This window comes from Eretmochelys imbricata, chromosome 1, assembly GCF_965152235.1.
Source record: "Eretmochelys imbricata isolate rEreImb1 chromosome 1, rEreImb1.hap1, whole genome shotgun sequence".
NCBI lineage: Eukaryota > Metazoa > Chordata > Testudines > Cheloniidae > Eretmochelys > Eretmochelys imbricata.
The window spans coordinates 308,548,403-308,572,827 of NC_135572.1; the positions used below are offsets into that span (position 1 = coordinate 308,548,403).

Consider the following 24,425-nt stretch of genomic DNA (forward strand, 5'->3'; position numbering starts at 1 on the left):
ATTAAGGTTGCCCGAGCTATCTTATTAATGTTCTTTAACATAATGTGTGTGAGACAGAGAGAAATTTCTAAAGTTTTTTTTTAAAGCAAACAAAATAAAAACATAAATTCCATCATGTGGCATTACACTGATACCTACGTGAGTCATAAGCAGGCTTGGAACTTTTAGGTCCACCACAGAGACCTCTGCTACTTGAGCTAATGGAGTAACTGATAGCGATAGTAGGTTGTCATCCTCTCTGTGGACCAGAGCTAGAAGCCTGGGAAACAAGCAGGAAGAACTGGAAGTCCTGGCACAATCAAGGAATATGATGTGATTGGAATAATAGAAACTTGGTGGGGTAGTTCACATGACTGGAGCACTGTCATGGATGGGTATAAACTGTTAAGGAAGAACAGGTTCGGGAGGAAGGGTGAGGGAGTTGCACTGTATGTAAGAGAGCGGTATGATTGCTCAGAGCTCCAGTATGAAACTGGAGGAAAGCCTGTTGAGAGTCTTTGGGTTGAGTTTAGAGGTGACAAGGGTGATGTCGTGGTGGACGTGTGCTATAGACCACCGGATCAGAGGGATGAGGTAGACGAGGCTTTCTTCAGACAACTAACTGAAATTTCCAGATCACAGGCCTTGGTTCTAATGAGGGACTTCAATCACCCTGACATCTGCTGAGAGAGCAATACAGCAATGCATAGAAAATCCAGGAAGTTTGTAGAAAGTGTTGGGGACAACTTCCTGGTACAAATGCTGGAGGAACCAACTACGGACCGTGCTCCTCTTGACCTGCTGCTTACAAACAGGGAAGAATTTGTAGGAGAAGTAGAAGTGGGTGGCAACCTAGGCAGCAGTGACCATGAGACCGTTGAGCTCAAGATCCTGACAAAAGGAAGAAAGGAGAGTAACAAAATATGGACCCTGGCCTTCAGAAAAGTAGACTTAGACTCCCTTAGGGAACTGATGGGCAGGATCCCTTGGGAGGCTAATATGAGGGGGAAAGGAGTCCAGGAGTGCTGGCTGTATTTTAAAGAAGCCTTATTGATGGTGCAGGAACAAGCCATCCCAATGTGCAGAAAGAATAGCAAATATGGCAGGCAACCAGCTTGGCTTAACAGTGAAATCTTTGGTGAGCTTAAACTCAAAAAGGAAGCTTACAAAAAGTGGAAACTTGGACAGATGACTAGGGAGGAGTATAAAAATATTGCTAAAGTATGCAGGGGTGTAATCAGGAAGGCCAAGGCACAACTGGAGTTGCAACTAGCAAGGGATGTGAAGGGTAACAAGAAGGGTTTCTACAGGTATGTTAGCAACAAGAAGGTGGTCAGCGAAAGTGTGGGACCCTTACTGAATGGGGGAGGCAACCTAGTGACAGATGATGTTGGAAAAGCTGAAGTACTCAATGCTTTTTTTGCCTCGGTCTTCACAGACAAGGTCAGCTCCCAGCCTGCTGCACTGGGCAACACAGTATGGGGAGGAGATGAGCAGCCCTCAGTGGTGAAAGAACATAAGGACTATTTAGAAAAGCCGGACATGCACAAGTCCATGGGTCCAGATCTAATGCATCCAAGGGTGCTGAGGGAGTTGGCTGATTTGTTTGCAGAGCCATTGGCCATTATCTTTGAAAATTCGTAGCTATCGGGGAGGTCCTGGAGGATTGGAAAAAGGCAAATATAGTGCCCATCTTTAAAAAAGGGAAGAAAGAGAACCCGGGGAACTACAGCCTCATTTCAGTCCCCAGCAAAATCATAGAGCAGGTCCTCAAGGAATCCATTTTGAAGCACTTGGAGGAGAGGAAGGTGATCAGGAACAGTCAACATGGATTCACCAAGGGCAAGTCATGCCCAGCCAACCTGATTGCCTTCTATGATGAGATAACTGACTCTGTGGATATGGGGAAAGTGGTGGATGTGATGTATCTTGATTTTACCAAAGCTTTTGATACGGTCTCCCACAGCATTCTTGCCAGCAAGATGAATGGACTATAAGGTGGACAGAAAGCTGGCTAGATTGTCGGGCTCAACGGCTAGCGATCAACGGCTCCATGTCTAGTTGGCAGCTGGTATCAAGCAGAGTGCCACTGGGGTTGGTCCTAGGGCCAGTTTTGTTCAACATCTTTATTAATGATCTGGATGATGGGGTGAATTGCACTATCAGCAAGTTCGCAGATGACACTAAGCTGGGGGGAGAGGTAGATATGGTGGAGAGTAGGGACAGGGTCCAGAGTGACCTCGACAAATTGGAGGACTAGTCCAAAAGAAATCTGATGAGGTTCAACAAGGACAAGTGCAGAGTCCTGCACTTAGGAAGGAAGAATCCCATTCACCGCTACAGGTTGGGGACCAATTGGCTAAGCAGCAGTTCTGCAGAAAAGGACCTGGGGATTACAGTGGATGAGAAGCTGGATATGAGTCAGCAGTGTGCCCTCGTTGCCAAGAAGGCCAATGGCATATTGGGCTGTATTAGTAAGAGCATTGCCAGCAGATCAAAGGAAGTGATTATTCCCCTCTATTCAGCACTGGTGAGGCCACACCTGGAGTATTGTGTCCAGTTTTGGTCCCCCCACTACAGAAGGGATGTGGAAAAATTGGAGAGAGTCCAGCGGAGGGCAACAAAAATGATTAGGGGGTTTGGGCACATGAGTTAGAGTCATAGATACAAGATCCTAAGGTCAGAAAGAACCATTATGATCATCTAGTCTGACCTCCTGCACAACGCAGGCCAGAAAATTTCACCCACCCACTCCTGCAAAAAACCGCTCACCTATGTCTGAGCTATTGAAGTCCTCAAATCATGGTTTAAAGACTTCAAGGAGCAAAGAATCTTCCAGCAAGTGATCCATGCCCCATGCTACAGAGGAAGGCAAAAACCTCCAGGGCCTCTTCCAATCTGCTCTGGAGGAAAATTCCTTCCCAACCCCAAATATGGCGATCAGCTAAACCCTGAGCATATGGGCAAGATTCACCAGCCAGATACTACAGAAAATTCTTTCCTGGGTAACTCAGATCCTACCCCATCTAACATCCCATCACAGGCCATTGGGCCTATTTACCATGAATGTTTAAAGATCAATTACCAAAATCCCATCATACCATCTCCTCCATAAACTTAACCAGTTTAATCTTAAAGCCAGATAGGTCTTTTGCCCCCTCTGCTTCCCTTGGAAGGCTATTCCAAAACTTCACTCCTCTGATGGTTAGAAACTTTCGTCTAATTTCAAGTCTAAACTTTTTATATCCATTTGTTCTTGTGTCCACATTAGTACTGAGCTTAAATAATTCCTCTCCCTCTCTGGTATTTATCCCTCTGATATATTTATAGAGAGCAATCACATCTCCCCTCAACCTTCTTTTAGTTAGGCTAAACAAGCCAAGCTCCTTGAGTCTCCTTTCATAAGACAGGTTTTCCATTCCTTGGATCATCCAAGTAGCCCTTCTCTGTACCTGTTCCAGTTTGAATTCATCCTTCTTAAACATGGGAGACCAGAACTGCACACAGTATTCCAGGTGAGGTCTCACCAATGACTTGTATAATGGTACTAAAACCTCCTTATCTCTACTGGAAATACCTCTCCTTATGCATCCCAAGACCGCATTAGCTTTTTTCACGGTCATATCACATTGGTGGTCATATCACATAGTCATCCTAAGATCAACCAATACTCCAAGGTCCTTTTCCTCCTCCGTTACTTCTAATTGATGCATCCCCAGCTTATAACTAAAATTCTTGTTATTAATCCCTAAATGCATAACCTTACACTTTTCATTATTAAATTTCATCCTATTACTATAACTCCAGTTTACAAGGTCATCCAAATCTTCCTGTATGATTCCCCTGTCCTTCTCTAAATTGGCAATACCTCCCAGCTTTGTACCATCTGCAAACTTTGTTAGCACACTCCCATTTTTTGTGCCGAGGTCAGTAATAAAAAGATTAAATAAGATTGGTCCCAAAACTGATCCCTGAGGAACTCCACTGGTAACCTCCCTCCAGCCTGACAGTTCCCCTTTCAGTAGGACCCGCTGTAGTCTCCCTGTTAACCAATTCTTTATCCACCTTTCAATTTTCATATTGATCCCCATCTTTTCCAATTTAACTAATAATTCCCCATGTGGCACGGTATCAAACACCTTACTGAAATCGAGGTAAATTAGATCCACTGCATTTCCTTTGTCTAAAAAAATCTGTTACTTTCTCAAAGAAGGAGATCAGGTTGGTTTGGCACGATCTACCTTTTGTAAAACCATGTTGTATTTTGTCCCATTTACCATTGACCTCAATGTCCTTAACTACTTTCTCCTTCAAAATTTTTTCCAAGACCTTGCATACTACAGATGTCAAACTAACAGGCCTGTAGTTACCCGGATCACTTTTTTTTCCTCCCTTCTTAAAAATAGGAACTATGTTAGCAATTCTCCAATCATATGGTACAACCCCTGAGTTTACAGATGCATTAAAAATTCTTGCTAATGGGCTTGCAATTTCATGTGCCAATTCCTTTAATATTCTTGGATGAAGATTATCTGGGCCCCCGATTTAGTCCCATTAAGGTGTTCGAGTTTCACTTCTACCTCAGATATGGTAATATCTGCCTCCATAACCTCATTCCCATTTGTCATGCTACCATTATCCCTAAGATCCTCTTTAGCCTGATTAAAGACTGAGGCAAAGTATTTGTTTAGATATTGGGCCATGCCTAGATTATCCTTGACCTCCACTCCATCCTCAGTGTTTAGCGGTCCCACTTCGTCTTTCTTTGTTTTCTTCTTATTTATATGGCTATAGAACCTTTTACTATTGGTTTTAATTCCCTTTGCAAGGTCCAACTCTACTTGACTTTTAGCCTGTCTCACTTTATCCCTACATGTTCTGACCTCCATAGGGTAGCTTTCCTTGCTGATCCCTCCCATCTTCCACTCCCTGTATGCTTTCTGCTTTTTCTTAATCACCTCTCTGAGATGCTTGCTCATCCAGCTTGGTCTACAACTCCTGCCTATGAATTTTTTCCCCTTTCTTGGGATGCAGGCTTCCGATAGCTTCTGCAGCTTTGATTTAAAATAATCCCAGGCCTCCTCTGCCTTTAGATCCATAAATTCTTCAGTCCAATCACTTCCCTAACTAATTTCCTTAATTTTTGAAAGTTAGCCCTTTTGAAATCAAAATCCCTAGCTGCAGATTTATTTTTGTTAATCCTTCCATTCAGTTTGAATGGAATTAGCTCATGATCACTTGAGCAAAGATTGTCCCCTACAACCATTTCTTCTATGAGGTCCTCACTACTCACCAAAACCAAATCTAAAATGGCATCCCCTCTAGTCGGTTCAGCAATTACTTGATGAAGGAATCCATCAGCTATCGCATCTAGGAAAATCTGAGCCCTATTATTATTACTAGCACTCGTCCTCCAGTCTATATCTGGGAAGTTAAAGTCTCCCATGATCACACAGTTTCCATTAGTATTATTTAATTAAACACATTAAAGAGGGCTCTATCCATATCCAAATTAGATCCCGGCGGTCTATAGCACACCCCAAGCACTATCCCAGGGGAGGCTCTAATAGTTTTCTTCCCCAGTGTAATTTTTGCCCAGACGGACTCTGTCTTATCCATTCCATCACCTCTTATTTCTCTACATTCTACCTCATCATTGATATACAATGCTACTCCATCACCTTTACCTTTATTTCGGTCTTTCTTAAACAGCACATACCCTTCTATAGCTGTAGTCCAGTCATGACTACTATTCCACCATGTTTCTGTTATCCCTATAATATCTGGTTTCACTTCCTGCACCAGTAGCTCTAGTTCCTCCACTTTGTTACCTAGGCTCCTCGCATTGGTGTACAAACATCTTAATTTTTGCTGTTTGCCTTGCTCACATTCTGTACCCTATTAGGCACGGTCATTCTACAGCCAGTATAACCTATTAGACTGGTCTCCACACTGCCCTTCCTCCTTATATACATTCTCCTACCCACGGCTGTATCCTTTCTTACTTCATTTTCTTCCCTCTCAATGCTAAAATCCGGCGTGGAGATTACCTGGACATCTCCCAACCATCTCCCCCAGATTCCTAGTTTAAAGCTCTCTTAATCAGTTGTGCCAGCCTCCATCCTAGAAGACTATGTCCTTCCCTCCTCAGATGAAGTCCATCCCGAGAGAACTGTCCTCTATCCATGAATGCTCCCAGTTGCCATACACCCCAAAGCCCTCCTTATAGCACCACTGCCTAAGCCATCTGTTGATAGTCATAATCTTGTCACACCTTTGTTGCCCTTCTCTAGGAACAGGCAGAATCCCACTAAAGATCACCTGAGCCTCAATTTCCTTAAGCGACTTCCCCAGCCTAGCATAGTCTCCCTTAATACTTTCCAGCGAGAATCTAGCCATATCATTTGTTCCCACATGAAGGATAATTAGGGGATTCTTTCCTGCTCCCTTTAGGATCCTTTTCAACCTCAGGTCTACATCCCGTATCTTAGCACCTGGAAGACAGTACACCCTTCTATTCTCTGGATCAGCTCTGGTTACGGGCCTGTCTATTCTTCTCAGTAAAAAGCCCCTGATCACAAAGACCTGCCTTTTCCCGGTGACAGTGCTATTTTCCAATCTATCCCATGTTCCCTCTGGCTGCAAGTTCTTTCCATTCCTATTCTCCCTTGTAATCCTCTTCAACCCAGCCTGTATCCTCCTGGGGCTCATATTTGGTATAGTCTCCATTGACTCTTCCCCTTTTCCTACAGGACTAGCCACTCTTCTCTTTTTCCTTGCCCTTCCACCTTCAGTGACCACCTGCTTAGCCCCTTCTTCATTTTCCAACTCTGCAAAACTCTTCTTGAGCTCTATTTCTCCTTCACTAGCCCGTCTTTTCCTCTGCCTGGTTCTTTTAGTCACATGCTTCCACAGACAACTTTCCTCACCCAATCTCCCCTCAGAATTCCTCAGCCCTGCTTCCATCTGCAAGTCCGAGCTTTTCCCTTCAGATACCTCATGTCTTTGCTCCATAATCTGCTCGAATCCCTTTCTAAACTCAACCAGACCTGCATCTCCAACGTGGAGAGGTTGAGGGAACTAGGGTTATTCAGTCTGCAGAAGAGAAGAGTGAGGGGGGGATTTGATAGCAGCCTTTAACTACCTGAAGGGGGGTTCCAAAGAGGATGGAGCTAGGCTGTTCTGAGTGATGGCAGATAACAGAACAAGAAGCAATAGTCTCAAATTGCAGTGGGGGAGGTCTAGGTTGGATATTAGGAAACACTATTTCACTAGGAAGGTGGAGAAGCACTGGAATGGGTTACCTAGGGAGATGGTGGAATCTCCATCCTTAGAGGTTTTCAAGGCCCGGCTTGACAAAGCCCTGGCTGGGATGATTTAGTTGGGGTTGGTCCTGCTTTGAGCAGGAGACTGGACTAGATGACCTCCTGAGGTCTCTTCCAACCCTAATATTCTATGATTCTATTATTCTAGAGGGGGATGGGACACTTTGCAAATGGTTTCACAGATATTTGCTGATAGAAGGAATGGTGAGACTCGGCATTCTTGAGTTTTATTCTAGGCTCTGGAGGGGAGTGTGTTCTAGTGGACCCAGACTATGCTGCCCCATAGCCTCCATCCTCTCTTTGTCCCAGTCCCATCTCTTCCTCGTTTCTGATTCCTTGTTCCAGCCTCATTCTTTTCACCTAGCCGTCCCACTCTCACCTAGTTGCTCCTCTTCCAATTTCAGTCCCACCCATATCCTCCCCTAGCTCCCACTCCCCCTTGCCCACCCAGTCCCAGTCTCCCCCCACTATAACCCCCAGCTCCCCTCTTTCCTCTACCAACCTCGAGTCCCTCTCACTGTCATTACAAGCTTTGTCCCAATCTACTTCCTCACCCGCTTGTGTAGATCCAGATCTTGTCACCTCTGAATTCAAATCAGGCAGCTTCCTCCTCCATGATGCCTGACACCAACAGGGAAGTCACTCAGAGCACAGGAGAGACAATCTTTGTACTCTCACGTCAGGTGCCTGAACCCAGCTCAGCCCATAGCAGTACAGTTCTGCAACTGAAGTGAAAATCCAGCCCTGAGCATGCAAATACCCAGTGTGTAAAATTTCAGCACATATGGCTATAATAGGAGGTGTCAAGCAACCTTAATAGGTGGTACTGCCATCTGCCTCCCACACCCCATAATTAGTACTAGAGATACAATCCCTAAGAGATGCAGTCACTTCTCACACAACCACCAAAGCTTCTGTTATTTGCACTTAGTTTGAAGATAGGCAGACAGATAAAGGGAGAAGCAACAGCAAGAAACACTTGAAAAATTCATTGATCTCATGTTGAAATATTCAGGATTCTGAACATCGACCTCTAATAATCTAATGATACCCCTGGACACAAGTCTGTCTATTGTTTTTAATACAGACTTCCTGGGGTGGGGAAAGAGGGTCAATCTATAGTGTAGAGCTGAATATCAAACTATGGTCTAAGTCAAGTAGACTCATAACATCAGATTATGGCAGTGGCCATAAAAAAGCAGTACAGTAGGTTATTAAATAGACATCATTTTAAGTTTTACTAGTAAAAACCCAATTTTGGTACAGTTTTTCTTCTCATAAAATTTCATTATTTCTGGGACTGTACATAGCATGACTCAACTATCTGTGATAGATTACTATAGATTTTTGTATCTTCAACAGCACGTTTAAGATAAATTGGTTTTAAAATGTTTAATTTCTAGTGATTCAATATGTTTTCTAATACCAGCACTTATTTTTAATAAATTAGATGGTAATGACTTTTTGTAACGTAGCCTCTCTCTTGAAAGAATTATCATTTAAATAGTCTCCAGTGATTTTTTTTTAACGATTTCCTTCCTACAAAGTGAATTCTGCTGTGAATTCATGGAAGACAAATAAAGTCTTGTCTATGGGATATGGACTGTGTGAGATTTGCACACTGTCCATCAGTGCTATTAGTGTTAACCTATAACATCTCTCTAGGGCTGAAAGGTGATTTTCTGCCTGTTCTTTGAAATCTCCCAATGAAGAATTGCTGCTACCTACTGAAAGTCAAATGGTCTGTGATGGGTTGGTGATGTGGACTGCACTATGCTGGGAATTTAAAAGACACCACATAACTCACTTCATTGGGACTGCCAGCTAGACTGGAACCAAGATCTCAGAAGTGAAATGCCAGGATTTTTTATTCACTGAGTTCGCAGTATTTTCAGTCCCTAACAGCAGGTTTTAAAGGATGAAAAAATGTGTGGTCTATTATTTTCGACTACATGGAAAATCTACAAAACAAAGCCACACTGGTCCCAGGGCTGATCTTTCCTCTGTTGTGGTCTGCCAAAATTATATCTGACCCCTGTATATTTTAAAGTGTATGAATTTATTATTTTATATTTAGTCTCTGCTTTTACACATGAAGAACGCAAAACTAGCCTTTTTATGCAGCAGGGGTCATAACAAATTAATATAAAAACAAACAACTGTAAAGAAACCTATTCTATAGAAGTAACGGCTTTGCCTAAATATTACTTTCATTGTCTACAGTACTCAAGACAAGACATAATAAAAAGCTAGCTACACTTGTTTTGGTTAATGGCATGAAATACACAGCATTTATGACAACTTATTCTGAAAGATAGGTCAACATGCTTTTGTATAGTCTATTCAGAACAAGCGAGATAAAGATATATTGCTGTTCCATGACAGTTATTTTAAAGGCAGGTAGTTTTTTAGATAATATCAAATTTAAAAGAAGCAGGATGCTGTATTTCTTTACACTGGTAACATAATCCAGTTTTTATGTCAATTTGTATTATGTTGTGTTTGTTGTATCTGATAACAGTGTGATTTAAGACCTCAGCTAAGCATTTTTCTTCACTTCTGTTTGTGTGTGTAACATTTCTCACAGCATTGTTCTGAGTTTGCTATTTCCCTTTCCCAGGTTAACACTAAAACCACATTAAACCTTGCACTCCCCATTATTACAATATGCAGCAGTGATACCCTTCATTAAGGGTAGGCTGGGATTAGAGCTGTGCGTATAATTGATTTTTTCAATTTGCAGGCAATCAGGAAAAAATTGTACTGAATTTTTTTTTTAATTTTCTGTGAATTTAAAAAAAAAACAATTTTGAGTTGAACAAAATATTTCAATTCACCAAAACTAAATGTTTTGTTTCAATTCTGAGCTTTTAAATCATTTAAAAAGTTAAAACTAAAATTGAAGAAAACTTTAAATTTAACACAAAGTCATTTTGAATCAAAATCTTGAAATGTTTTGTTTTTAAAAAGTGTAAATAAAAGTGTAGATTTTTTTCAATGGGTATTTTTAAGGGTATTTCTCAGCTGAAACAATTCAGTGAATTCAACATGAATTCATAAAATGTTTTGGTTGACGCGAATCTACATTGTTCTCCAAAAAATGTTGTGGTAGAAAAATTTTGCTCACCTCTAATTGGGATCCCTATTTGTTCAATTCCACAGATTATTACTCTATGGGAAATTTAGGCAGGGGGTCTGATACTTATAAAAAGAGGGAAAAAGACGGGAGGGACTTAACAGTAGCTGTTCTTCCTTGAAAATCACTCTGCACCTTCACATTCATGGGATATGGCAGCTCTGTTGTCAAGCTGCAGAACGGCTTTGAAAGTCGTGTCTGCTGGGGAGTGCACAAGGGTGAAATAATTGCCTTGCTCTCTATGAGAAAGTGCACCTCCCAACCACCTGAGTTCCTTCTCTGAAATCACAGGGTCCTGATGTTCTATAGACCACCAACATAGAGGGGAAGGTGAGTGAATAGCGTCAATATACCCAGACAACTCTCAAAGAACAACAGTTACTGGTAAATAACCTCTTTCTTCTTACAGGGCCTCTGGGCATTCCTCCTTGTGAGAGATTGATCAAAGTGAACTTCCAATTGTGATTATGTCTGCTGGGAGGGTGCGTGAGCTTAGTACTTCAAGGTAACTCTATTTTGCCTGTGGTCTACAAGGACAAGTCACTATCTCAGCTTCACGTCTACTGTGGTCGTAGATTTCCACCTATCTCAATGCAGAATTCTCACTCTCACCAAAGGAAGCATGTCATCAGTACCCGAGATGCAAATAAAGTGTTCTGTTTTTGCATGGAAAAGACCAAGCCCTTTAGAAAATCTAACAGGTTATTCAGAGCATACAAGGAGAGATTCCTGGGAGAACCCATTACCAGACTTTCATACTGGATTAGGAGATGTATAGAACATTGTTACATCTTAGCTAGGAAACCAGTACTTCCTGGTTTAAAATCTACTCCATGAGAGCCTTAGGCACGTTCCCTTGGTGGAAGTGTCCAAAGTAGCAGCGTGGAATTCAGTGCACACTTTCACCAGGCATTACTCTTTGGACTTAGCATCATTCTCTGATGCTCAGTTTGGGAGAGCGGTGCTACAGTCCACATTTCGCTAAGAACTCCTTGCCCATCATCCACCCAAGGAAGCACTGCTCGCTAATCTCCCACTAGTTCCACTCCCTGGCAAAGCCCCTCTTATCACCGCCACAACTGAAATAACAAACCAATTGATTCAGTCACCCAACACCAATTTTTTCTGGCACTCCCCACAATACAAACCATTTCATTCTGTCTTCCAACGTTATTTCTGTTCTCACCAATCAGTACTTGATACAGACAAGATCCCCACACAATGCAGATCCTCACTACAACTGATACTGGCCACCCCATGCAGAACGACACACACACTCACACATACCTGTTACAAAACTGCTCGTGTTTGACAGACTGCACACACACTACAGACCCTCCACATACCCAAAGCTCCACATAAATCCACACACACACCCTCACAAAGACCTCCAGCCACAATCAATACACACACACACACACACAAACCTCCTCAACTGATATCACCCCACCACACACAATTAATACAAACACAGCCTCCGCCCCCACATCCCACAATTGACTTACTGCCCAAAGACCCCCTCAACAACTGATACACCACACACAGGTCTCTTCACAACTGATATGCACATGCACCCTAAGGCCTGGGAATATCCACCCCCCAGGCTGAGTGAGGAGTGGAGAAGGCAGGAGCTGCCATTACGCAGCCTACTCTTTGCTGGCACAACTCCAGTCCCATGATTTCCAGAAGAAAAGGAGAGGGAGCACTGGGTTGTTCCATGTGTTGAGGGAACAGCTGTCCTTCAGCACATGGAGCAGCTCTGATTAATCAGTGAAGTGACAGGTGTGGGAAACAATGAAAGTACCAGTGTGGCATCTGGGCACAAACCATCTGTATCCAAACCCTGGAATTAGGAGTGGAGCAGCTTGCACACTCGACCTCTAGGACAATAACAAGTTTTGTCCCTACCAAAAGAGTGTATGACCAATTAATTTTCAAAAGCAAGTTTTCTAAACAACTGTGGACAGTACCTCTACCATAACTCCTATAAACTGCTTTAAAACATAGTTCAAAGTACAGATAAATCTGAAGAGCAGCAAAATTCTTTCTAGGTACAGTAGGGTAATTTTTCTGCTACTGAAGTGCTCGAGACTTCCTAACATTTTCATTGCAATTATTCAATGAACTAAGCAGAGGATGAATTTAGTTCTCATGAATATATTTTGTGCATATTCCAATCTATGTTTACTTTAACTCATAATATAATTTCATACTGGCCAGATAATTTGATACAACGTATTAATGAATACATAAACATAGTATATTGGGTTGATACAATACTAACTTCATGTTGCTTCTGAAAAATACTTGTCTTCAAATTCATCAACTGGAAAGGAAAATGTCTGATTGTGTTTTTGTCACCTATCTTAGGTTACCAAATTTACTGTGACTTCCTGTTGGTTTCCATGTTTTAGTCACATATCTCCTTTTAATACCATAACCGAAAATAATCAATAAAAGAACTCAAATTTTAGGGAAAAATTGTCACACTTATATAAACCTGTATTTATATTCTGTATGTATTTCTACTCTCAACAGTTAAAGGAGAAAAGTTGTAAATTTTTCAAAGATCTGTTCCAATGGTACAAAATGTGTATAGGTAAGTTATAAAATGTAAGTATTTTTCTGAGGATGGTTCTAACCAGAAATTAACCAAAATAGTTCAAGAAACATTCAATATTGGACGGCATTTGAGGTTTGTGTATATTTATGATCATGGGTGGGATTTTTCAAAAGTATCTCTGGGAACTGGATGACTAGTTACCTTAGATGTTTTTGAACCCCCCCCCCCATCCATGTACTCAAGAACCCCATTGTAAAATGTGAATATTATAAAATAATAAGTAGGATAATTTGGGATTGATTTATTTTGCTATCCATTTTCAACAACATTCCTATGGAAATGAATGAGGAACCACTAAACTAGTTGTTAATCGTCCCCTTTTTAACTACAACATTTTGGCAAATACATTGCCAAATGGCACAGAAAGAAGCCATTATGTGAAGACAGATTACTATAGAAGGCGTCACTCAGTGCTGTTGTTTCACATAGCCTTCCAAGTATTATAGGGTTTTGGCATGTAAGCAAATGTTCAGACTTGGGAAGACATATTATGTTGTTGTTAATTTTGTTACTTTTTGTTATGCAAGCTTTGAGTGTAAGCAATGGTCCCTGGAGAGTCAGCTGTATGAGCAGCATCAGGGTTTGCGGTCCACATTGGTCTCAAAGTAGAATCAATTCTTGAAGCAAGTTGTTCCCTGGGAACTGGACAATGGTTTTGGGCTGGCAGTCTAGATTTCTCCTCCAATGAGAAGCCAATCTGCAAGTCCTCATGCATCTGTGAATGCTTTGCAGAGGGGCAATGCTGGTGCCAGAAGGAGTAATCACATTATGCATGCTAATTGTAGTGGGATTTTATTAGAAAACCCGTGCTAATTGTAGTGGGGTGGTCACCCACTCCTGCCTTAAAAGGCTTAAAACAGCCCAGGGAGAGGGCTGTGGCAGAGAATGAAAGGTGGGGCTGATTAGGAGGAGCAGCCTCAGCTGGGGGCCATGCCCCAATCAGGCCACAGCTGGCTTAATCAGGGCCCAGCTGGCCCTTATAAGAGGGCAGTGGGCCAGGCGCACAGAGTCTCCTCTAGCTGTGGAGGGAGATGGGCCTGGCTGCTGGGGAGTGTACCAGGGTACCTGAGGCAAAGCAGGGCTGGGAGGCTCCAGGCTGGAAAAACCCCAGGCTGCGAGCCTGGCAGATGGCCCAAGACAGGGTACTGGGGTTGCAACAGGGCAGCCCAAGGGTAGGCGGAGGCAGCAGGTCCAAACCCCCTTGCCTCTGATGACTGGCTTATACAGACTGCAGTTGGCCCCAGTGAAAGGGGGCTAGATGGTGACTGGCACTAGCCCATAGGCTAAGGCAAGGTGGGGATAGATGGTGGGGGGTTCCCCGGGGAGGGGAGACCCAGATCTGTGGGATATTGCCTGGAGGGGCAGCACCCCAGGTAAAAGGGCACCGGGGTTTGGGAGGGACACGGGGGCCAGCGATGGCAAAACACCGGCATTGGGTGCTCTGGAGCTGGTAAAAAGAGCTAATTCCCAGACAGCCAGCAAGAAGCTGCCACGGGGTGAGTCTGCGCCCCGTTGCACTTCTCAAGAAGACAGAGGTTCAAATACTTAGATTTCTGTCAATAACTGTCTATACAAAGGAGTGTTGGGCTTCAACCCTTTGGAAATTCACCATTTATTATCTATTATATATTTAGAAGACCAGTACACTGAGCTAACTGTAGTAATAACAAAAATAACTATCAGTGTACTTAAGGGTCTCTCTGGAATTCTAAATATATTGAACAAAGTTCTCTGCTGGCATTATCTTCACTGAAGTTAATAGAATTAATGCCAGCACAGAATTTGTCCAGCTGCAAATGCATACAGTTACCATATCCATAGATCTGTTGTGAGTCATTGTGGCCCTTGTGGGTGTGTCAATGGCCAGGTGGGTTTAAGGTTCAAATAAATAAGAACATATGAACGGCCATATTGGGTCAGACCAAAGGTCCATCTAGCCCAGTATCTTTCCTTCTGACAGTGACCAATGCCAAGTGCTTCAGCGAGAATGAACAGAACAGGCAATCATCAAGTGAGCCATCCCCTGTTGCCCATTTCCAGCTTCTAGCAAACAAGAGGTTAGGGATACCACCTGTGTCCATCCTGGCCAATAGCCATTGATGGACCTATCCTCAAGAATTAATTTAATTCTTTTTTTGAACCGTGATATAGTCTTGGCTTGTATAACATCTCCTATCAAAGAGTTCCACAGGTTGACTGTATGTTGTGTGAAGAAATACTTTTTTGTTTGTTTTAAACCTGCTGCCTATTAATTTCATTTGGTGACATCTAGTTCTTGTGTTATGAGAAGGAGTAAATAACACTTCCCTATTTACTTTCTCCATTTAGGTCTATAAAATCATGACTGGTGTGAGGACAAACTTGTTCAGAGCCAGTCTCCCCCAGAGCCATATTAAACAATAGGCCCACCAGATTTAAGAATAAGTAACAGGATTTTGTGAGTCCCTTTTTTGTTGTATTTTTTTATTTTTCCTCGGTTTCATTTTTGTTGTTGGGCAGGGTGGAAAGACAGGTGGGTGTGCTGAATAGGCAACAACAGCAGTAAGAGGTACCGGTGAAGAGGGAACTGAAGAATAGCTGATTAACCAGCTTAGTAGTCTCAGCTATGTTGGCCACTCTAGAGGTAGAACTCCAAGTGTCCAATTGCAGCACACAGTAGAAGAGTAACCTTTTGGCTGGGGCAGGGGGAGCAAACCAGAACAGTGAGAGGAGCCAAACAGCTAGGTAAGGAGAGCCAACTCTATGCAAAAGAAGTGGTTGTAACAGAGTGAGAACATGACAGCCTTTGATCTCTGAGCAAAGCAGGGACGATACTGACTTCCTCTGCAAAGCACTAGGAGAACTACTTATGAAAAGTGCTGCATAAGAGCAAAGCGTTATCATTACTGAGGGTTTAAAAATGTGTGGAAAATGCAAACACTTTTAGGCATCACATAAGTTTGAGCCTTAATTTCTCTTAGTCCTAGAAAGGCCTAGTTCCCAGGACATCCCAAAACCTAGAAACAGACTCTTCAGAGCTCAATTCGTCTATAAACCCTCCTGATACAGTGCTTTGCTGTAAGGGTGCTGTATATTCTCCCAAAAACCTTGCAATGACGATGGATACCTGTGTGAACCACTGTACTCAGTGTGTGAACTTTATACCTGCCAACCGCTCTATAAATATTATCAGTCCTACCAGAAAGACTGTTCTCACGTATAAAAATTCCTTTACAATTGCCTGGCATAAATTTGCAATGGGGGAATCAAATATTGTATACGGTGAGCAGGATTTGCACCTTCATAAGGTTACCTTTGTGTAACATTTCTTATCTCATTCAAAAAGATTGACATGTACAACACTGACATTCCTGTTAAGAATATATAGCAAGAAAATACAAAAAGTTGTCATTTAGGATACTCATTCAAAATTTACTGAAAAGCCAGTGTTCCTATAATAAGTCAGATTAAGGCTCAAAATACTTACTTGACAATGTCTCCTTCAAGAGCAATCACTCGTTTAATGATCTTCTGTTCAGGGTTTTTAGGAGACCTGGGAAAGGGATAAGGTTACACAGTCAGTAATGTGCCTGTTGTTTTAAGAAAATGAAAAGAAATTCAACAAAGAAATAGGCACTATTAAAGTCATTATGGGATTCCATGTTCTCCCTGATATGGCATCAATCATGATGTTCCAGCTCAAGTGAATCTATTGTTATCATTCTTATTTCAAACCATCATGAAAAAACTGGGGGTAAAATATCAGCTGAACACAAAGTTTAAGATAATCAACACTCTTTTTATAGCAGAAGAAATGGGGAAGACACTTGACACTGATGAAGTTAGAATGTCCCATTATTGATGATGTGGGGACCTTTGCAAATAAACCTGAATTTTCCATCAAACTTTAATAGTATAGTGTATTTAAATATTCATGTCATTCATTCACTTTGAAAAAACTCAAAATGAGATTAATATTTATCAAACTAATTGAGGCAAATCTTGCATAGGTGAGCAAAGAAGGAGTTTAGAAAAAACAGGTAGAATTTTCTAAAACTTTCAGCTTTATACAAAGTGCTATAATGTATCAAGTGTTAGCTGAAAATTGTTTCTCATATAACACTATGTTGAGTGTGACACAGTTGCACACTTAAGCATGCAATTATCAGGAAGCAAAGATAACCCTGCATATACAATCTGAATTCTACACCCTTCTGCATATACATTAAGATATACACTCATACTACTACTTAAATATGCAGTATAATATAAAAAAAAAAAATTCTGTAATCTCACATTAGCATCATGTATCTTTTTGTGATATACTCAGACTTCCCCAGTTTTTGACTTGGAAATACTTAACTGTGCAAACAATATAATTTTTCCATGTTCTCTTAATATAGGTTTTCATTTGTTTACTTTTAAGAAAGGCCATCAGGTAGCCCATGTTTTGATTTTCTCCTGGCACTGGCTGACGGTCTGTACTTTAGACTCCAAGCATGGCCAGCTTGTTGGAAATGTCATCACAGAGATTTGCATCACAGTTCCTGCTCCTGACATCCTGGGCCCTGTTAGTCTCACTCCAGAAATCCACCAGTGTCTTGGTGTCAGCCTCTGGCCAGCTGGCAGCATGTCTTCTTCTTAGGGCACATTCTTCAAAGGCTAAGCTAAGATGACTTTGGATGGGAAACTCACCAGAGAGGAGTTCAGTCATGAATACTGGATGCCACATGAAACTAGGGGGACAGAACACCAAGAAGGCTTATTTGTAGTGGTAGATGACTTATAATTAAGGTTACATTTATGTCACGGAGGTCATGGAAGTCACAGATTCCGTGACTTCTGGAGACCTCCGTGACATTCTCTGCTTCAGCCCCAGGGGTGCAGGACTCTGGAGCTGTCAGCCAGCTGGGCCCTGGTAGGGTTCCAGTGACAGGCGATAGCAGCAACAAGCAACAGGGGGCACCCTACAAGGTTCTAAGAACAGGTGACAGACTCCTCAGGGTTCCAGCAATGAGCAACAACCTCAGGAGGAGAGGTGGGGAGGGGGGCACCTCGGGTGAATGGCTGGGGATGTCCCATTTTCTCTTTGGGAAATATGGTCACCCTGTAGCTCCCAGCTTCCGTGGGTGGAGGGGGTCCCCCTGCAGCTTCCAGCTGGCACAAGCAAAGGGGAAACCCCATAGCTCCCAGCCACCATGGTGGCGGGGGAAACCATGGAGTCACAGCAGCAAAAGTCACAGACAGGTCACGGCTTCCATGAATTTTTGTTTATTGCCTGTACATGTCCGTGACCTTTATTAAAAATAACCATAACAAAATCTTAGTCTTACTTATGGTTAGGAAACGGGCAAGAAAGGGCCACAAAGGTCTTGGATGATTATGGGAGACACTGGAGAACTGGTGCCCCAAGACTGTTGTGTTACAGTACTTATCTACAACCCTACAAACCCAACAGGTCAAATTAACAGCTATCAATAGAAATTCACTTGAGGTCTGTCCTATACCCCTGGTCATGCCAACTCATGTTACTACTACCTCCACACACATGATGGAATTTTGTTTGGAGGCATGGATCAAGTTAACAGGAACAATAATACAATACTTCATGTTAATTCAATAGTGAAGACAAGCCCAAGGAAGGAAATGTCATCTTAGGGATTGATGCAGATTCAAATCCACAGTTCCAGTCTCCATAAGAGAGATCAAATTGCTGAGAGGTCCAGTCCAGAGTCTCAGAAAGAAAGGGATCAAAGCAGAGAGACATCTGCGCAGCACAGATAAGGAAATTATAGTTCCTATGTGGGAAGGATTCCTATGATCAAAGGATGTTTTCTCCAGAACAATATGTGGCCATGGCAGTTCGAACCTTGTGAGGCCTTAATTTCAAATGTGATAATTCAGTCGTTATTAGAATTAAGTCCTGATACTATTTACTGTCATTTAAAGTAATTTAATGTGACACTTCTTTGAAGTACCCTTCCTTCAAGCTAACTCATCTCATCTCTTCAATTTATCTCTACCAGTCTGAGAATAGAGATGGTTTTTGTGACCCCTTTGCATGTCATTCTTGGGAGGAACCCACCACATTTTAGATGCCCACGTAGTCGCATCTAGTAGTTGGTGCACCAACAGTACTTGTCACTGCTACCATCACTAGCATCTCTATGTGCCACGGCTCACTTGAGATCAGGCCTAAGAGAAGAGCTATTACTTTTTACCCACTAGAGTTAATGTAAATTAAACCATTTCAGTAAAATTTCACAGGTAATTTATTTCATCTCTTATTCATTTAGGCTAAGTATGAACTTGTACTTCTGTAAAATGTATTTTAACCAATGGGAAATAGTAATACATAATGTATGTGCTAAAGTGTGTGTTTGCTAAAGACTGAATAAAAACAGCCATCAAATTTTAAGTCTGCCCTTTCAAAATTCTATCTCACACATTACTTTTAAAGGTTCTTTTAAATTCCCCTCACAAGCATTTCTGTTTGATTAGCATGTACATTTTGTAATGTAATTACTGACCTCTGTGTTAATTTGCACCCACTCAGCAATAATTGTAATGACCTTGAATAAACATCATTCTAAATCAGAGGTAAGAACATTCATTCTCACTGTGGTCACTTTTCTGCCAGTAAGGACACATTAAAAAAACTGATTTATCAAAGAGGCTTTCAAGAAACCCTTATACATCATTATTATAAATCACGAATGTTTTTTAACATCTGAAGCCAGAACAGATATAGTAATATAAAATACATATTATATTCATATTCTGATTAGAATTCATTTAAATGGCAAAAACAAATGTAAGACAAATAAGAATTGGACTTAACAGGACGCAAAAATATAGATACTGCTAAACAAGGGATTTTCAGTTGGCTAAAGATAAAAAATAATAGACCGTAGATGAGAGAGAATATTCTAAGGTCACAGTTTTCCACTGAGCTTAGTGTAATCACAAAGGTTCACCTGAAAGGTGCTCAACGAAGGATAGGAACCTTAACTGGCTATGGAAGACATATAAAGAGGAAATACGTAGGCAATTTCTGGCTTCAGAATCTTTCTTACTGAATGTTACTGAATATTTTAGCCACTCTCTGGCTTCAGATCTGGTCAAAAAGTGAGAAAAAACATTAGACTCATAGACTATCAGAGTTGGAAGGGACCTCAGGAGATCATCTTGTCCAACCCCCTGCTCAAAGCAGGCACAGTCCCCTATTTTTTTTTGCCCCAGATCCCTAAATGGACCCCTCAAGGATTGAACTCACAATCCTGGGTTTAGCAGGCCAATGCTCAAACCACTGAGCTATCCCTCCCCCCAACTGTTTACAAATTATTTACAATTATTTAGTGCAAATGTTGGCAAAGTTTGTAATTATTATTCACTCTTCTTTCTTTAGCTGTGAGATAGGCAACTCCTTCACACGTTTATTTACATACATTCTGTCAGGCATGCCTGTGACCAACACCCTCTATCAACTCCTGTCTCCTACTTGGTCCTTCAGTCTCTCCCTTTGTGTTCACCCACCACACCCTAATGGCAACACCACTCTCTGGGACATCTTTGTACACACTCTGTACGGAGCCTGACGAAGGGGAACAGGTTCCAGAAACTCTTTGGCAACTGTCCTTACAAGTTATTAAGTTTTCTTCCCTTTACGAACATCTGTGTGAAGTTGTCCATACAACAGTAATCTTAAAATGGGATTTATTAAAAAATGGACAAATGGATTAACAACAAAAGAAACTGTTTGCTTAACATAGCTAGATTTGCACTTCTCCTAAGTTACACTAGACAAAGCCTTTTCAACTTAATTACGGAGAAAAAGGAAAGATCTTATATGTCTAAAGAGCAACTCCCTGCTCTGACATTCTTGTGAGAGTCAGGCCCTGATACTGTGTTCAGAGAGAGAGATGAGCGAGTCCCTTGCTTACTCAGCTGGTCTCTCAAGCTCCCCTGATTCAGTGCCACAGCCTGCAACTCTCTCTCTCTCACACACACACACACACACACATTTCCCCTTGTTATGAAGTTGAGTATCTATCAAACTGTCCAGGAATATTACAAAAACTTTTAAAGCAAAGCAATAGTAGGAAGCATAACAGTGACCCATTAGAAAAACAAACCTCCTGAAAACCATTTTAACATAGACCCAATTCCATTCCATCTCCCAGTTTCTCTCCTGATGAAAACTGTAGGAAAATAGGTGAGCCGTGCAGTGGGCCCCAAAAGTTACCAAATCTGAGAATAACTTGCTGCTACCCAATTCCTCTTTAAATGAGGTACTCTTGTCAGGACCCTACTTCAGGGGCACAGGTCAAGACCAGGGCTGGGTTGGAGGGGGACTCAAGAACATGGTCCAAGTCTAGAGGATCACAGTTAGAAGGAAAAGTTCATACCAGTGTCCCACTATAGGATCAGGTCAGAGTTGAAGTTGATCAGACATATTGGGTCAGAGCCACATGAGCCAGCCAAAATAGGATTATCGAAACAGAAATGCAAAAAGTCAGGAATGGAGCGGGCACTAAGAACAGAGTTAGGTATCAGGAGAAGGACTGGGTCGGAAACCAGGTGCAGAGCAACGTATCTTCCAAGGTTTCTGCTCCCATGAGCCTTCTAAGAGGTCTCCCTCCTTTTCTACTACCTACCCAAACCTTTCACTCACTAAAACACCCACAAAAAGAAAAGGAGTACTTGTGGCACCTTAGAGACTAACCAATTTATTTGAGCATTAGTCTCTAAGGTGCCACAAGTACTCCTTTTCTTTTTGCGAATACAGACTAACATGGCTGTTACTCTAAAACACCCACAGACATCCATAAATCCATTCACTAGATCAGTTCAGCAGCACTCTCACTCATTTCACCTTCACACATTGACACACCCACCATCTGTACCTCCATATACTTCCACCACACACCTACTATCTCCATCCCATATGACACACACCACCAATTGCCCACTACTGTTTCTCTCTCAAGGCACTCTTATTACCCCTGCTTATTACCCCTGCTTAGAAGTCCTTCACTTGCTGGGAAGCTCCTGCTTTCAGGGCCATTGCCCCTTGGTGTGGGGTGTCTCACTTCACCTTTTGGCTTGGGAGCACTTATCATCAGTGGCTTTGGAAGGAAAATGGGATATTTCTCCTCTTATCTCCTGGATGAGAGTGGATATTCTCAAAACAGGGGAAGAAAAAGAGTGCCTTCTCCCCTTTTTTCCTTAATGGGGATATATCTCAGTCAAGACACTCCAATGGAGTTCCTTATAAAAACATAAGAAGATACGAAAGGCCATACTGAGTCAGACCAAAGGTCCATCTAGCCCAGTATCCTGTCCTCTGACAGTGGCCAATGCCAGGTGCCCCAGAGGGAATGAACAAAACAGGCAATCATCAAGTGATCCATCCCCTGTCACCCATTCCCAGCTCCTGGCAAACAGAGGTTAGGGACATCATCCCTGACCATCCTGGCTAATAGCCATTGATGGGCCTATCCTCCATGAATTTATCTCATTTTTTTAACCCTGTTATAGTCTTGGCTTTCATAACATCCTCTGGCAAGGAGTTCCACAGGTTGACTGTGCGTTGTGTGAAAAAATACTTCCTTTTGTTTTAAATCTGTCACTTATTAATTTCAAACACTGTCCCCTACTTCTTGTGTTATGAGAAGGAGTAAATAACCCTTCCTTATTTACTTTCTCCACACCAGTCATGATTTTATAAACTTCTATCATATCCCTCTTTAGTCATCTCTTTTCCAAGCTGAAAAATCCCAGTCTTATTAATCTCTCCTCATATGGCAGCTGTTCCATACCCCAATCATGTTTGTTGCCCTTTTCTGAACCTTTTCCAATTCGAATATACCTTTTTTGAGATGGGGTGACCACATATGCATGCAGTATTCAAGATATGGGCGTACCATGGATTTATATAGAGACAATATGATATCTTCTGTCTTATTATCTATGCCTTTCTTAATGATTCCCAACATTCTGTTCACTTTTTTGACTGCTGCTGCACATTGAGTGGATGTTTTCAGAAAACTATCCACAATGACTCTAACATCTCTTTCTTGAGTGGTAACAGCTAATTTAGACCCCATCATTTTATATGTACAATTGGGGTTATGTTTTCCAACGTGCATTACTTTCCATTTATCAACATTGAATTTCATCTGCCATTTTGTTGCCCAGTCACCCAGTTTTGAGAGATCCTTTTGTAGCTCTTTGCAATCTGCCTAGGACTTAACTATCTTGAGTAGTTTTGTATCATCTGCAATTTTTGCCACTTCACTGTTTACCCCTTTTTCCAGATCATTTATGAATATGTTGAATAGGACTGGGCCCAGTACAGACCCTTGGGGGACACCACTATTCTGAAAACTGATCATTTATTCCTACCCTTTGTTTCCTATCTTTTACCAGTTACCAATCCATAAGAGGTCCTTCTCTCTTATCCCATGACAGCTTACTTTGCTTAAAAGACTTTAGTTCAATCTTGTCAAGGCTTTCTGAAACTCTAAGTATACTATATTCACTGGATCCCCCTTGCCCACATGCTTGTTGACCCCCTCAAAGAATTCTAGTAGATTGGTGAGGCATGATTTCCCTTTAAAAAAAACATGTTTCCAGGACCTCTCTCCTATCCTTCCCTATGTCACTGGTACCTAGATGTACCACGACCACTGGCTCCTTCCCAGGACTACACATAAGTCTATCTAGATCCGCAACCTTTGCACCAGAAAGACAAGTTACCATGCGGTTCTCCTGGTCATCACAAACCCAGCTATCTATGTTTCTAATTTTCAAATAGCCCATTACTAATATCTGTCTCTTCCTAACAACTGGAGTTCCCTCTCCACGTGGAGAGGTATCCTCAGTGCGAGAGGATACTACATCATCATCTGGAAGGAGGGTCCCAACTATGGGATCTTTTCCCTCTGCTCCAGTTGGATGTTCTCCTTCCGTGAGACTTTCACCCTCCCCAACAGCACAGAGGCTGTCAGATTAGGGGTGGGACCATTTTACTGTGTCCAGGAAAGTCTCATCTATGTACCTGTCTCTCTTAGCTCCTCCAGTTCAGCCACTCTGTTCTTCAAAGCCCGTACACGGTCTCTGAGGGCCAGGAGCTCCTTGTATGGAATGCACACATAGGCCACCTGCCTATAGGGCAGGTAATCATACATGCTGCATTGGGTGCAATAAACTGGATAGCCCCCACTCTGTTGCTGGACTTCTGCCTGAATTATCTTTTAACTCCTAAAGCTCATTCCTCTGTTGTTCTTTGTTTTTTTTTTTTTGTTTTTTGTTTTAATCGGGGGGTGTTTGTGGCTTTAAGTTTAAAGAAGTTTAAGGACTGTTAAGTGTATCTAGCCCC

At 42.0% G+C, this 24,425-nt stretch overlaps 1 protein-coding gene across 4 annotated transcripts in view; it reads right to left on the reverse strand.

Moving 5' to 3' along the window:
- The window catches only part of IMMP2L (inner mitochondrial membrane peptidase subunit 2), an 837,008-nt gene that overhangs the window by 233,741 nt on the left and 578,842 nt on the right, over window positions 1-24,425 (reverse strand). For all 4 annotated transcript variants that reach the window (XM_077807792.1, XM_077807793.1, XM_077807791.1 and 1 more), the window contains exon 4: window positions 16,530-16,595. In XM_077807792.1, the coding sequence (XP_077663918.1) occupies window positions 16,530-16,595 (66 nt within the window). The remainder of the gene's footprint in view (window positions 1-16,529; window positions 16,596-24,425) is intronic.